A 13,858-nucleotide genomic window follows, 5' to 3' on the forward strand; every position below is an offset into this window, starting at 1 on the left:
GGGTGGAACTGCCCGGACTTGTCTCCGTCCCACTGACCCTTGCATCGCTTTGTGTGGAGATGTCAGGGAAAGTGTGTAGAAAGCACACGGAACAATGACTTTGTCATTGGGAGATTTCTACGGTTTGTTCACCCCTGCCCCCCACTCCCACCTTCAAATCCCCCTCGGACAAAGGAAGGTGTTAGTTAGGTTGCTTTGCCCTCATTTTCAAAGATCTCTGTCTTTAAATGTCAGCTCATCCATTTTAACCAAATCACAGTGTTTTTCATGCTTGCAGAAACCAACAAAAGAGTTCTTAGTCGGTGTGCTTGCAAGGAAGGAATCCTCTGTGACGATGCCAGCCTCAGAGATAATGCTGGTGCCAGCTGCCCGGCTGAAGTGGGTCCCCTGGTTGTGGACAGACGAGTTGACCGTAGAGAGCACTGGAAATAGTGACCAACACTTGACCCATGGGTGACAGGCCTCACAGAGCCCCCTGCCTGTTATTCTTAGACCTTCCTTTCTTTAGTGAAGAGGAGAGGGTTGGGTTTAGCCGTTCAGAGGGTTAGCACACTTGGTAGTGTGACCACAGCCCCTGGGGATTCTCCCAGGCTTGCAGGCTGGCAACCGATGCTCCAGTCTATCCCAGCATGTGCTGCAGTGGTAATGGTTGTAGTTTAGTAAAGAGGCAACTAAGACCTAAAGAACAACAGAACTGAAGGGTCTCATTTTTATCAAGCCTGGCGTTATTCTCAGAACACATAGCATTGCTGGATGGCGTGCGTGGTCACACAGTAGCGGTCATTCACTGTGTCCTCTCCCCTTGGGGCCTTATACCTTCAGCCATCCTAGACGTTCTGGAGTGTGGAGGGGAAAATGAGTACATATTATTCGAGACCTCTAGAGTCTCCACATGTCTTGATTGTATTTGCATTTATCTGTTTTTTTTTTCTGGTGAATTCTCACAGTGAGATGAATAAGAAAAAGTTGGCTAGTTGTTTGTACGAAGGTGTTTGTTGGTTTCCAGCTGCTCAGCCCCGAAATAACCACTCAGAAACTGTATTAATTAAATCACTGCTTGGCCCATTAGTTCTAGCTTCTTATTGGCCAACTCCAATATTAATTTAACCCATTTCTATTAATTTGTGTATTGCCATGTGGCTTCTCTCTAACTCCTCATTTCTCCCAGCATTCAGTTTAGTTTTCCCCACCTACCTCTATTCCCTGCGCAGGCCCAAGACGGTTTCTTTATTCATTAATGGTAATCACAGCATACAGAGGAGAATCCCACAGCAGCTAGTGAGCTTGCTTCTGCTTTATTAAAATGGTACTTTCTATTTTATAATTTTTTATACTTGTTGATTGCATGTGTGTCCGTGCTCCAGCGTGTTGGTCAGAGGACTCACAGGAGTCAGTTCTCCCTTCGACCGCGCCCATCCCAGAGGTTAAACCCAGGCTGTCAGGCTGGGCGCATGCGCCTCACCTCAGGCTGTCAGGCTGGGCGCATGCGCCTCACCGTGGCTTTAGCAATCTCACTGACCCCAGCCTTTCCGTCTTATTTATGATGTGTCTTTTTGATTTGACCTGGAACATGGTTCTTCATCATCAGAAGTACTGTCTTGGAGCCTCTCCTGCTTCAGAATTTCACAACTTGCTTGTCTTTCCCAGTCTTCTCTGTGGATTCCGATGGGTGTTCTCTGGAAGTCTGAATTCAGTCTTGAAGCAGTTGGTACAGCTTCTGCCTCCTGGTGCAGGATCCAGACTCTGAGAGACTTATCATCCAGGGCTCAGGAGCTGTGTCTATCCTGAGGTACACGTTGATTTTTAATCTTCGCACTGGATCCCCCCTCCCCACTCTGGATGCACCCCAAATACAGCATTCTTGACCCTGTGACTATGCATTTTCTAGCACGTGCCCACATATATAAGGGAATGGGGTTCTGTTCTTTCGTGGATACCACAGTGGCTGGGCTACTGTTCGTTTTAGAAAGACTGTATTGGTTTGAGTCATCTCACTTGGCTCTTCTCTGTCAAGATGAATTTATGTATTTTTAGCCTTTTAATTTTAAATTCACCTTCTCAGTTTCTCTTTATAAAGCCTTACTTATTTGCTTATCTGGTCCTTAATGGATTCAGTCATTCTGTTGTCCGTATGGCCTGATATGGCGCATCTGTCCATGTATTTAGGTCTCCTTTAACTTTCTCAGACGTGTTTATAATTTTCAGTAGAGATCCCTTGTGTTCCTTTGGTCACTTGTATGTGTGTAGTGTTTTCTGTTTCTCTTGATGAGATTTTTTAAAAGTATTTTTCACTTGTTTGTTGCTAGTATATAGAGATAACAGATTTTATGCATATTGCTAGCATATCATTGATCCTAAATTCACTTTGCATTTTCTGCAATTAAGAATGATCTTTTGCTGAATGTGCTGATAGGTGATACTTACCTTTAATCCCAGCACTTGGGAGGCAGAGTCAAGTGGATTTCTGTTAGTTCAAGGCCAGCCTGCTCTACATAGCCACTTAAAGTCTAGCCAGGGCTACATACTGAAGCCCTGCCCTCGTGTGTGTGTGTGTGTGTGTGTGTGTGTGTGTGTGTGTGTGTGTGTATTTGTGTGTGTGTGTGTGATCGTGTGCGCATGTGTGTATTTGTGTGCGTGTGTGCATGCGTCCGTGCATGTGAGTGTGTGTGTGATTGTGTGCATGTGCGTGTGATCATGTACGTGTGTGTGTGTGTGTGTGTGTGTAATGAGTTTGACTTTTCCCTTTTCGATACTGAAAGCTCTCCTTGACTTATTGCTGTGGCTGGCACTTCTAATACAGTGCTGAGTGGAAGCCATTAGAGCAGTGAATCTCAGCCTTCTCAACTCTGCAACCCTTCATACGGTTCCTCATGTTGTGGTGGCTCCCAGTCGCAGAACTGTTCCTGATACTTCATAACTATAACTGTGCTTTCGGGGGGGTGTTTTCTATGTTTCTTCAGTAATAGGGGTGCTAGTTGTACCTGTGCATTGTAGGGAAGGATTGTTCTGTGTTGAAGTAGTTATCGTGTTAGACTGGGGAAGACTCATTTAATTCTTAATTTGATAAAAGTATAAAACATTTTAAGTTAAGAATGGGTGTTGAATTTTGACAAAGGAATTTTTGAGTTTCTTCAGATAGTCACGGTCATTCTCTTTACTCTAGGAAGGTCACACTGGCACATCGTGGGTTAACCTAACCTGTATCTGTTCAGCAAAGACGTGGGTCTCCACTTTGCATCTCTTGTAATAGTTTGTAAACATCTAGTGTTATACTGGCCTCATGAAAAGGAGAGAGTTAGCATGGGACTTGTGTTTGTGATCATCGGTTTTGTGTGTCAGCTTGGCCAGACTAAGGGCTCCCAATCCCAACTGTTTACTCAAACAGAAACCAAGGTGTTGGTTGAAAGGTATTTTGAAAATATGATTACTGCTTATAATTGGCTGGTTTCAGGTAAGGGAGATCATATCAGGTCATCTTAGCCAGCTCGATTTGGTGGATTAAAAGCCTTAAGAGCAGAGGCAGAAGAAACCCTGGCTGTGGATAACAAGTTCTCCTGCCTTCCCAACAGCTTGCTGTGCACATTCTAAACTTGCCTCACCAGCCCCAGTCACAGAGGCTAGCAACGAATCTTTCCCTACAGTCCTCTCCTCTCTTCTCTTTTCTCCTCTTCTTTCCTTTTCTTTTCCTTTTGTAGGGAGCGGGGGATTGAGACAGGGACTTACTATGCAGCTCTGTCTGACCTGAGCCACTATGTAGAACTAGGCTGGCCTAGAACTCCGAGATCCACCTGCCTCAGACTTTCGGGTGCTGGGATTAAAGGCGTGTCTCCCTTGCATCCTACCTGTCAGTCCTCTTTTCTAAAATAAAGCCAAGAATTTGGTAACAACGGCCCATGATATCTAATGCCCATGATAGCTCTTGCGATATGTGATAGCAGCATTTTTCCTTCTTTCTTTGAAAGACCCAAGTTTTTTTTCTATCTCATTAAAATTTTCCATTCTCTTTTAAGCTGTCATTTTTCCTCTTTTTGTTATTGATGTTTTGGTGGTTTTGTTTCTGTGTTTTTAACTAGCCTCTCACTGTGTAGCCAAGATTGGCCTGGAGCTCCCTGTTAGATCAAGCTGCCCTCAGACATGCACCAGCCCCTCCCATGTCCACCTCCCAAGTGCTGTCATTTCAGGCCTATGCCACTGTGTTTTTTTTCTTTTCCTGTTTTTATTGTGCTTATTTGTTTCCTATCTTCTTTTAAAATGTCTTTATTTGTCTTTATCTTATGTGTGTGTGCGTCTTACCTACATGTATGTATATGTGCCCATTGTGTTCTGGATGCATGGAGGATCGGAAGAAGGGGTCACATGCCCTGGAACTGGAGTTATGAATGGTGGTGAGCCATCATGTGGGTGTTGGTATTGGACCAAGCTTGTCTGACGGCAATAGATGCTCTGACCACTGAGCAATCCCCCCACCCACTTTTCTACCTCAAGATCTAGTTTTTGGTAGTTAAATTTCCTTTTTACTTAAAAAAAAAAGTTAAAGCTATATGTTTACCTCCAAACAAAACATTGGTTGCAACTTTTAGACTTTGCTAGTACCCGATTTTCATTGTGTTTTCGTAAAGCTGGTGTTATTTAGAGGTGTACAATGGATTTTCCTGAGAGTCACCTTGTTTCTGTGTTTTTGTTAATCCACTAAAGTCAAATACGCTCTGCACTTTGGTCATCGAGGTCTGTGGATACGTGCTTTATGGCCTGGCATCAGAGCCATTGGTCATTATTTGCTCGGTGGCTCATCACAGACTCTTGTGTTCCCATTGATTTTTGTGGTTGTTGTTAGTTGGTTATAACGGTTGTTGAAATAAACCGGTCTAATTTTGTACCGTGTAACTGTGTTTGTCTGTTTTTGGTAAATGCTGTCAGATTTTGCTATCATATTCTGAAGCTGTCTTTATCTCCTGGATAATTTGACCAAGGTTTCTTTTACTTATTTATTTTTTTAAGACTTGTTTTGCTTTTATGTGTTTGTGTTTCTGTGGGTGTCTGAGCACTTATGAGTGCAGGTGCCTGGGGAGGCCAGAAGAGGGCTAGAGTTGCAGGCGGCTCTTGCAGAATTCTGGAAACCAAACTCCAGTCTTTTTTGAGAGCAGGAAAGTACTCTTAACCCCTGAGCCATCTCTCCAGCTCCCTGGCCTCTTTTTCTGATGAAATAGTTTCCTTTTGAGTCCTTGGATTAAAAGCTTCAGTGTTCACCGTGACAGTCTCTTCGCCTGGCATGTTTACCATTGTTTTGAACTTGTGTCCAAAGTAGGATCTGCAGGTTGAAACCTTGAGTTTTATAAAAAGCATTAACACTGGAAAAGGTCAAAGGAAACTTCACCAGCAAACAGATTATAACCCAGGAACCATTCTCTTCGATGCTGTTAGCATTGACTTAGAGCACAGAGCTAACGGACAGGTAACACAGGGCCCAGAGCAGCTGTGGATGTGATGGTCACATCGGCCCGGTGGCTAATGGACAAAATGATGGCCTTCTGCAAATCTAAAAGCTTCATCTCTAAAGAGAGGTTTATGTAGAACGCCACATACAAATCGGATGAACCAGTGTGCCGTACTCTGCCTTCACAGAGATGGCTGTTAGCAGAGGTCAGGAGACAGGTGTTAACCAGGCCCCCATGTGAGGTCTGTAACCATAGTCACTAGACCTGGGAACCAGAGCTGACCTCTGAACTCTGAGGTACACAGGGTGCGGTTTTGTATGTAGGTCGTAGCTTTGACGGAATGCAGGCACAGTGTCTAGGGCGGTAGGGGCTTACATGTCATGCTTTTAGCCGTGCCCCTTGCGGGGACACATCCTAGTATCTTAAAGGCTGAAGGAGTGGAAGGAGCTACTGCAGCACTGGAGGGTGATGAATCTAATCGATAGAATGTGCATGTTTATTTCTTAATACTTTTCACAGTCTAAGTGCTGTTCAAACTTCCAGTGCCTCCCTAAGAACCCTGGACGGCCCAGCCACATAGTTTGTCGTGGTATTTTTTTTTCCACTCGGAGATCAATTTCTTTTATCTCACGTGTTCCCAAAATAGTGGATAAAAGAACCCCTTTTATACATACATCAGTAAGCAGCTGGCTGATGAAAACCATCATTTTTTCCCTTGGTAAATCAGAGGGAGATCTTGCCAAGAAGCAAGTCCCGGTTTGCTAACGGCACTTGAGACTGACCTCCCACAGAATCAGGAAGAGCGGAAGGCAGACCAGGCAGGGCACACTCGTGGCACACTCATGGCACACTCGTGGCAGCTTGGCACAAACTCTGCAGTCGTGCTGACACAAGTTCAAAGCTCCCCAGTCGCTGTCACGGGTGAGCTACTCAAGCCTGGTTTTATTTTTAATACTGTAAACAAAGAGTAACAAGTACCCTATACTGATTAGGTGGCATATGCGTAAACATGTATCTTGACTCTGGGCTTGGGACAGGTAGGAGTCGGAGTTCAGGGATGGAGTGAGCCAAAAGTAGAGATGGCTCCCATAAAATTAGACTACATTTTTACTACTGTTTATAGGAAACATACTCCTTGGCACATGCATCCTACAGAGCAGCTACAGCAGAACCCTGTGGAGTTATAGGTGCCTAGGAACGTCACCAAAGCCCACACAGGCCCTTGCATTAAGTGCGCCTATGGAAAAAAATGGTTTTAAAATCTGTATTATTAAAATATTATATTCCAAAGGAAACTCTTGTATGTTTGTTCTGGTTTTATTCATTTGCCTTTAGAGGCAGGGTCTGTATAGCCCAGGCTCACCAGGGAATAACTTTGTAGCCCAGGCTGGCCTCAGTCTCGGGGAGTTCCTCCTGTCTCAGCCTCACAAGGGTTGAGGCTACTGTTGGATGCTAGCACACCCAACCTCACAGTAAATCCTCCTGAGGAGATTTTGTGGGATTGACCACTGTCACGTGTAGGTACACAAAATGCAAAATAGCCCACTTCATTTTTGCTCTTAAGATTTTACATATTTGGTATAATTAAGTTTACTCCTTTGTCCGTAAGTGTTTCACTTTGGAGGATTAAAGGTAATTTTTCTTACGAAATTTCATATTTTAACTTAAAAATATTTGTCCAGTTAGCAAGAATTGGTATACTGTTGGAAAGCACCTTTGAACTTAGCACCTTTGAACTTTTTAGACTTCACTCCGTTTCATGAGCTGGGCAGGGTGTTTGTCTCCATCCGCTGGGGCTGAGGACCAGTCACCATGGAGGAGGCTGGTATAACCATCAGGAACTCAGTGATGTTTGAGAATGCCGAGAAAGGGGAAAATAATGAAAAATAGAAATACACCATGCTTTTAGCATAGTTGTTGGGTAATCTCAGTTCAGGTTCATGTTTGAGTGGCCCTGCTAATGAGGGTGTCTAAAGATGTCTAAAGCATTCTGAGCCTTGCGCAGGCATGTTCAGTGTTAGCATGGGTACCACACTGCTTCTACTTCCCGGGGTGGGCACGGTTCTCTGCAGCTCCAGCAATAAGGAGGCCCTGTCTCTGTGCTTGCTGTTCCAGACGCTGTTACTTGTGGTGAGTGTGATAGCCGTGGCGGCTTCGGTAATTCCTTGGATTCTCATACCGTTGGTGCCACTCGCCATCCTCTTCCTGATCCTTCGGAGATATTTCTTAGAAACATCAAGGGATGTCAAGCGCCTGGAGTCCACAAGTGAGTGCTGACGGTCTCGGGTGGGTGTGGTAAATGCATCCAGCTTCCCTGATTAAGGAGAACTGTGGTGAAGATGATCCATGAAATTCTACAGACTGACTCTCCAGGGTTAGCATTCATTCCGCAACTGAGCATGGTTGACACTCGGGGATCATTGCGGCCCTTATATCCCGAGTGTGACTTTGCAGCTAACCCTGAGAAAGGGGTAGAAGCCGCGTGTAGACTAATGCTCTGCCTGAGGAAGGGGCCCCCCGTCACTCACACCATCCCTCCTCACATATGAAGAAGAGACGCGCAAGAAACGTTTTCTGGTGAATAAGATATTTTCAGCATGGGTCAGAACTAACTTAGAAGGAGAGTAATCGGGGAAGTTTTCTTCCCTAAGTGGCGAAGGGAGGAACAGATTAAAGGAAAGTGGGGAGAGGGATCCAACTGTCCTCAGGTGCCGGAAGTCAAGGACTGGAAAACCTCAGTTGGTGCCCATCACTGGTAGTGGCTTGTAGGTGTTGGCTCTTTGGAAAAGTAGGCGCTGATACTTTCAGGTTCCATGCAGCACTTGGGGGGAAGGCTGCAGAGACCCAGCTATGCCGGCAGCAGCAGGGACAGCATTCTCTTGCTCCATTTCTCTTCCCAGTGTGGGGATAAGAAGGAGAGTGTTCTGTGATTAATCACTCTATTCTGTAGGTAACCACAGAAGATGAGCTATCAGGAGCGCATCTCATTATTTTATTGTTATTAAAATTAAAAGCCAGATAAATAGAAGTCCTGCTTTTAAGAATGTATAAGGGCGACAGCCAAAATTAGGTCAAGAAGGAAGATACTTAAATCTTAAAAAAAAAAAAAAAACTATTAATGTGGATGCCTGTGCATCAATACGTGTGCGTTCTTGGAGGTCAGAAGAGGTACCCTGGATATGGAGTTACAGGTGGCTGTGGGCTGCTAGATGGAGGAGCTGGGAGCCAAGCTTGTGTCCTGTGGACGGGTCGCAGTCTTAACCCCCAAACCATCACTCCAGCCCCCACAAGGAAGACGTTTGTACCAGAAAATGCCCGAGATGAAGAATTGCTACTAGAATTTAAAGCCAGCTCAGCTTTCCGAAATCTGAGCCAGGAATTGTTGGATGATGATGATGATGATAATAATAATAATAATAATAATAATAATAATAATAATAATAATGAGCCAGGAAGTATTAGATAGGAAGAAGGAGGAGGAGAAGTAGCTCATCAGTACAGCAGACTTTCTTTTCTCATGACCTAATGTGCTTTGAATAAACTCTAAAGACACATCTATCATAACTATGTAAAGCAAGGCAGGTGACATTTCATAAAAGCTATTGAAAAGTCACCAGTCCTCAGAACCGGCTAAATTGCCGTGAACCCCAAAAGCAACACCTTGACGTATACTTTTGTTGGTGACAAGGGCCCCTGAGCCTTTTTCTTTCCGTTCCATATAGAATTTCCTGTCTTGATGCCCACGACATACCTCGCTACACTTTTGACCCATCTCCAGCTGACCCTCATTTAGTAATGCCTAGATTGTGAAGGCATATGCTGTTTCTATCAGGGTGCTGTGATCCATTAGTTATGTCTGCAGTGAGCACCAGCTAGCAGAGTGTGAACCTATGCCATGAAGTTTTCAGAACATAGATCCTGGAATCTGATCTTTTAAAGAGTTTCATGTCAGATTCTTAAGGTATTGTTCAACTTGAGATGCTCGAATGAGATGCTTAATAAGAAGCACAGTAACAGAGATGCCTATTAGACAGCGGCTGAGTAAGATCTGGGAGTTTTCCAAGTGACAGGGCCAGAGAAAATTACATCCGGTGATGCAGAGAACACTTATCTCGCTTATCTTTCTTTTGTGACCCTGGCTCAGACCAACAGTACATTGGACCTAAGACAGAGTTGTGTATAGCGGTCTGCACCTCCAGTGCATTCTTCCCTCTGCAAAGGCTGTTAACACCTTTAACACCTGTCCTGTAGGATTCCTATTGCCTGAGGTAATGCTTGGAAGTCCTTGCTGGCCACTACCAAAGGCAGTCATAGAATGTTGTGTCTCCCGTAGCACTTACTGATATCCCGAAGGTACGCTAGCAGGGCAGAATGAGAGTAAGCTTCCAATTGGGTAGGTCATAAAGGCATCTTTTAGCTCTTGAGGCTGAAGTCACGGGGCCAGCCCAGAGATGTCCCGGGTACAAGTGCAGTGTGACACCCAGACACATGGTGACCATCAAGGACTGCTCTCACACTGGTGGACAGAGGAAGCTTCTCTGGGATGCACAGGAGACCCTGTCCATATGGCTTTCTTGTTGTCTGTGTCAGGAAGCGGTAGCTATATGACAGCCCTTAAAATAACACTCTAAGAGGGGGTTTCAAAAGGTTTATTATGTATGTCTAGCTTTAATGTGTTGTGATAAGTCCTCTAATGAAATAATGTTTTTAGAACCCTGCTGGCCAAAAATTAAAATAATCAGTGAAAAATAATTTCTTCCCAAAGAAATAGCGGAAAGTGTAGGGAAGAAAAGACCTTGAAGGATGGGCTACTGAAGGGAGGTGGACCTGACTCCGGTCAAAGGTGTGCTGAACAGGAGGACTCATTTCCGTCTTTACAATGACCAGGATTTGGGGGTGAGGGGACAGGGACTGCTCAGGTTTCTGGCAGTGTTTTGACTAGAAACCTAGAGCTCCCTAGGAAGCCCCAGGAGTTCCGCTTGGTACCTCAGCATCTACACTTGGAGCTCAGGAGGCCAGGGAGGCCACATGCAGCTGCGCTGAGCTCTCAGTTGTGTGTGCCCGTGTCTCCGCAGCTCGGAGTCCCGTGTTCTCCCACCTGTCGTCGTCCCTGCAGGGACTCTGGACCATCCGGGCGTACAGAGCTGAAGAGCGGTTCCAGGAGCTGTTCGACGCGCACCAGGACCTGCACTCAGGTCGGTCCATTTCAGGAGGCGCTTTCCGAAGCCTGTGCGCCTGCTGCCCTGGGCTTGATGCCTGTAGGCCCTCTGCCTGCTCCTGCCTCATGCTTTCTCCATCTGCTCTTGGCTCTGAACCCTCTCAGAATCTCTCCCCATGCCTGGCTTTCTTCTGATTGGCTTGCTCAATCCTTCCACCTTGGTGCCCCGTGGCTCTCTGTCTGTCTAGGACCTCAGTCAGCAGACATATTTTGCAAACGACCCCTTGCCAAATGTTTCCTGCAGTGAATGCTATCTTGTCCCCACGGCATCTCCTTCCTTTGCTGCTATAAGCATGGAAGCCAGTACCAGCAAGATGTCAGCAGGGGCTGTGGCTGTGCTGCAGGACCCTTCTTGGTCCAAGGACCATAGATGGCTAACCATCCAATTGATATGCACAGGGTAGGTAATAGATATGACTGACAACTGCCACCCACCTATGATTCTTTGTGTTCATGTGAGTTCTTTCCTTCCGGAAGTTTCAGGATTCCCTTCAAGTCTCTAAAATCTGCCCCACCTTTATTGTGTTTTGATGACTCAAGGGCATGTTAAAAACTACATGAGGCTCCTTTTAGTGTGCTAGTGAACTGGATACAGCCCCTGAGGGTGTCCCATCCCTGACCCCAGTGTGTGCAGAAGTAAGGAAAGTGTTGGAGGCTTTGCTGTAGAACTGGAAAGTCAACCAGTAAGCTGGTGGGCTGCATAGTGTAGCCCAGTACTATAAGAAATAGCAGACCATTTTTCCATATTCTGCATTATTATTATATATCTGCTCATGAGCTCTTAGTGACCTTTCAATTATTTTTTCCTTTCTTTTTTGCAAAGCCTCTGTACTGTTTGAGGTATGTGTCGTGCATTGCTTTGCGTTTCCTGACTTTCTAGAAATGTTGAGCGTGCGACCTTGCTGCCCTGCTCTGTCCCAACATCTCGGTGCCCCTCACGCTCACCGCAGTTAAACATGGCTTTTGTACTTACTCACTGCGCTTGTTACGGTTCCCAAATTCAGAGGCTTGGTTCTTGTTTTTGACGACGTCGCGATGGTTTGCCGTGCGTCTGGATGCCATCTGTGCCGTCTTTGTCATCGTCGTTGCCTTTGGGTCCCTGATTCTGGTAAAAAGTAAGTGCAGATGTGAATAACTATTTATGGTATGATTACAATTTATAGCTGTGTTTACAGTTATTAAATTAAACTCTTGCCACCTTGTCTAATGGTGCATTCTGTGTGGTTCTAATAAAGCGTGTTAAAGCTTTTACAACATGTCAGGGTGGGTAGGATCCTGCAGTGTGACCCAGTGAGAGAGTCTGGATAGGTTCTTTTGATCTTCGTTAGAACGAGCTGAGGTCTAAACAATGACATTCTGAAAATCCCTGATCTGGTAGCCCGGAGATGAGACCCAAGTTTACTGTTAAAACATTTTGTCCAGACTAGGGCTCTGTATTTGAGCCTTGGGACTTTTCTTAGTTTGCTGATGTCCCTGTGCACATGGGTGAGAGAGAGACCCAGCAGGAAAGCGCACTGTGCTCACTGCCAGGTGGGTACCAGAGGAGCAGGTGTTGGCACGTGTAGCGTGAACTCGCCATGCCTAACCCCTCTCCAGTGACACCCCTGAATTAGGATGTTTATTCATAGAACAATAGGAGTCTTGTTTTACTTTCAAAAGCATTGACTCCTCGAACACATCATCCTGTTTGCAGTGGTTTCCAGCTGCGGTTGCATGGGACATAGACGGTGGGATTACATAACAGGCCTTGAACCATAATGACGAGTCTGAATGGTAACATCAGACCTCACGTGCACACTGCCTTTCTCAGATGTGTGTCAGTCCTCCCCAGATGAGCAGGCTCATCTAATCGTCTCTCGGCGTTCATAACGGGCTTTAAAAATTGGAGCGTGAGCTCAGTCAGCGAATGGAAACGTAACGATTACTCTGGTTGTACGCAACTTGCTGGGTCCTCTTGGTAGGGCAGCAGAAGGCTGCAGGATCGAGTTACCCCTGAGACTGACTGTCCTCTCCTTCCTCCTCTCAAAGCGTTGGACGCTGGGCAAGTTGGCTTGGCCTTATCCTATGCCATCACGCTCACGGGGATGTTCCAGTGGTCTGTGCGACAGAGTGCTGAAGTGGAGAATATGGTAATGTTTATCTGAGTGCTTTCGGCCTTTTAACAGTCCCCTTTGCCATCAGATGACATAAAAGCAATTCTTATGTAAAATATTAAAATTGTTATTTTTGCATCATAGCTAACGGAGTTTTTTTTTAAAGGTCCCGCTTCCATCTGTTTAATGTTAATGTAAAATAAAATGTATACATCTTTTTCTCTGTCTTATGTATGCTATGTCAGCAGGTTTTAGATTCATCACAAGCTGTCTTCAAATGTAATAAATGCCTCTGTAGGAGGGAAGTTCTGAAATCCAAGAGAGGATATAGGCTAATTTCTCCGAGGCCTGTTTATTTTTGTTTCTTAATGGGTAATTCCTCGTTCTTGGTAAAAGAAGAGTTGAGTTCAGTGTTTTGAGGCTGTTTGTTTAATTAATAGCTCTACACACTCATCCCCAGTTTTACCATCTCCCATGTGTGGAGTAGAAGCAGGAGGCCCCAGGGTTACTGCTGTCCTGTCCATTGCTGGTGGGTAAATGCCCACCTCTAAGGTGCTTCTCAAAGGCAGCGCATTATGGCCATAGCAGAAGGTTTGGTCAGCATGTGAATTGCTTCCTCTTCAAAATATTTATTCCTGCTAGTGAGGTAAACAGTGAACACAAGATCCTTCCATTTCTTTTCTCTCACACAATAGAAATTGTTACTGTGAGTCCTCGAGATGCCTGAGCTAACTGCCCTAGAATGTCTATTCTGTAGCCAGAGATTATTGACTGAAGGATATAAATTCTTGGTTTTACAAATATCCTTTCATTTTTGTGCTTATGGAAGGGGTGTGTGTGTGTGTGTGTGTGTGTGTGTTGTGCATGCTTGAGGCTGGAGGTTTCTATGAGGTGCCTTCTTCACCCTTCACCTTGTCTTTTGAGACCGGTCCCTCATGGAACTCAGAAGATACCAATTCAACAAGACTGGGTAGCCAGTGAGCCCTGCCGTGTGTCTCCAGTCCGCTAACACCTGGGCTACAGATCCACGCTGCTGTGCTTACATTTTTGTTTACAGAGGTGCTGGGATCCAAACCCGGGTCTTCATGTTTACATGACAGTCAGTTAACCAG

The 13,858-nt window shown here is 45.3% G+C and overlaps 1 protein-coding gene across 2 annotated transcripts in view; it reads left to right on the plus strand.

The window, feature by feature from the left end:
- Abcc4 (ATP binding cassette subfamily C member 4) overlaps window positions 1-13,858 on the plus strand; it is a 210,971-nt gene that overhangs the window by 154,299 nt on the left and 42,814 nt on the right. For both annotated transcript variants that reach the window (XM_038310408.1, XM_038310409.1), the window contains 4 exons: window positions 7,551-7,701; window positions 10,511-10,630; window positions 11,658-11,768; window positions 12,682-12,782. In XM_038310408.1, the coding sequence (XP_038166336.1) occupies window positions 7,551-7,701; window positions 10,511-10,630; window positions 11,658-11,768; window positions 12,682-12,782 (483 nt within the window). The remainder of the gene's footprint in view (window positions 1-7,550; window positions 7,702-10,510; window positions 10,631-11,657; window positions 11,769-12,681; window positions 12,783-13,858) is intronic.

Source organism: Arvicola amphibius, chromosome 13 (assembly GCF_903992535.2).
Source record: "Arvicola amphibius chromosome 13, mArvAmp1.2, whole genome shotgun sequence".
Taxonomy (NCBI): domain Eukaryota; kingdom Metazoa; phylum Chordata; class Mammalia; order Rodentia; family Cricetidae; genus Arvicola; species Arvicola amphibius.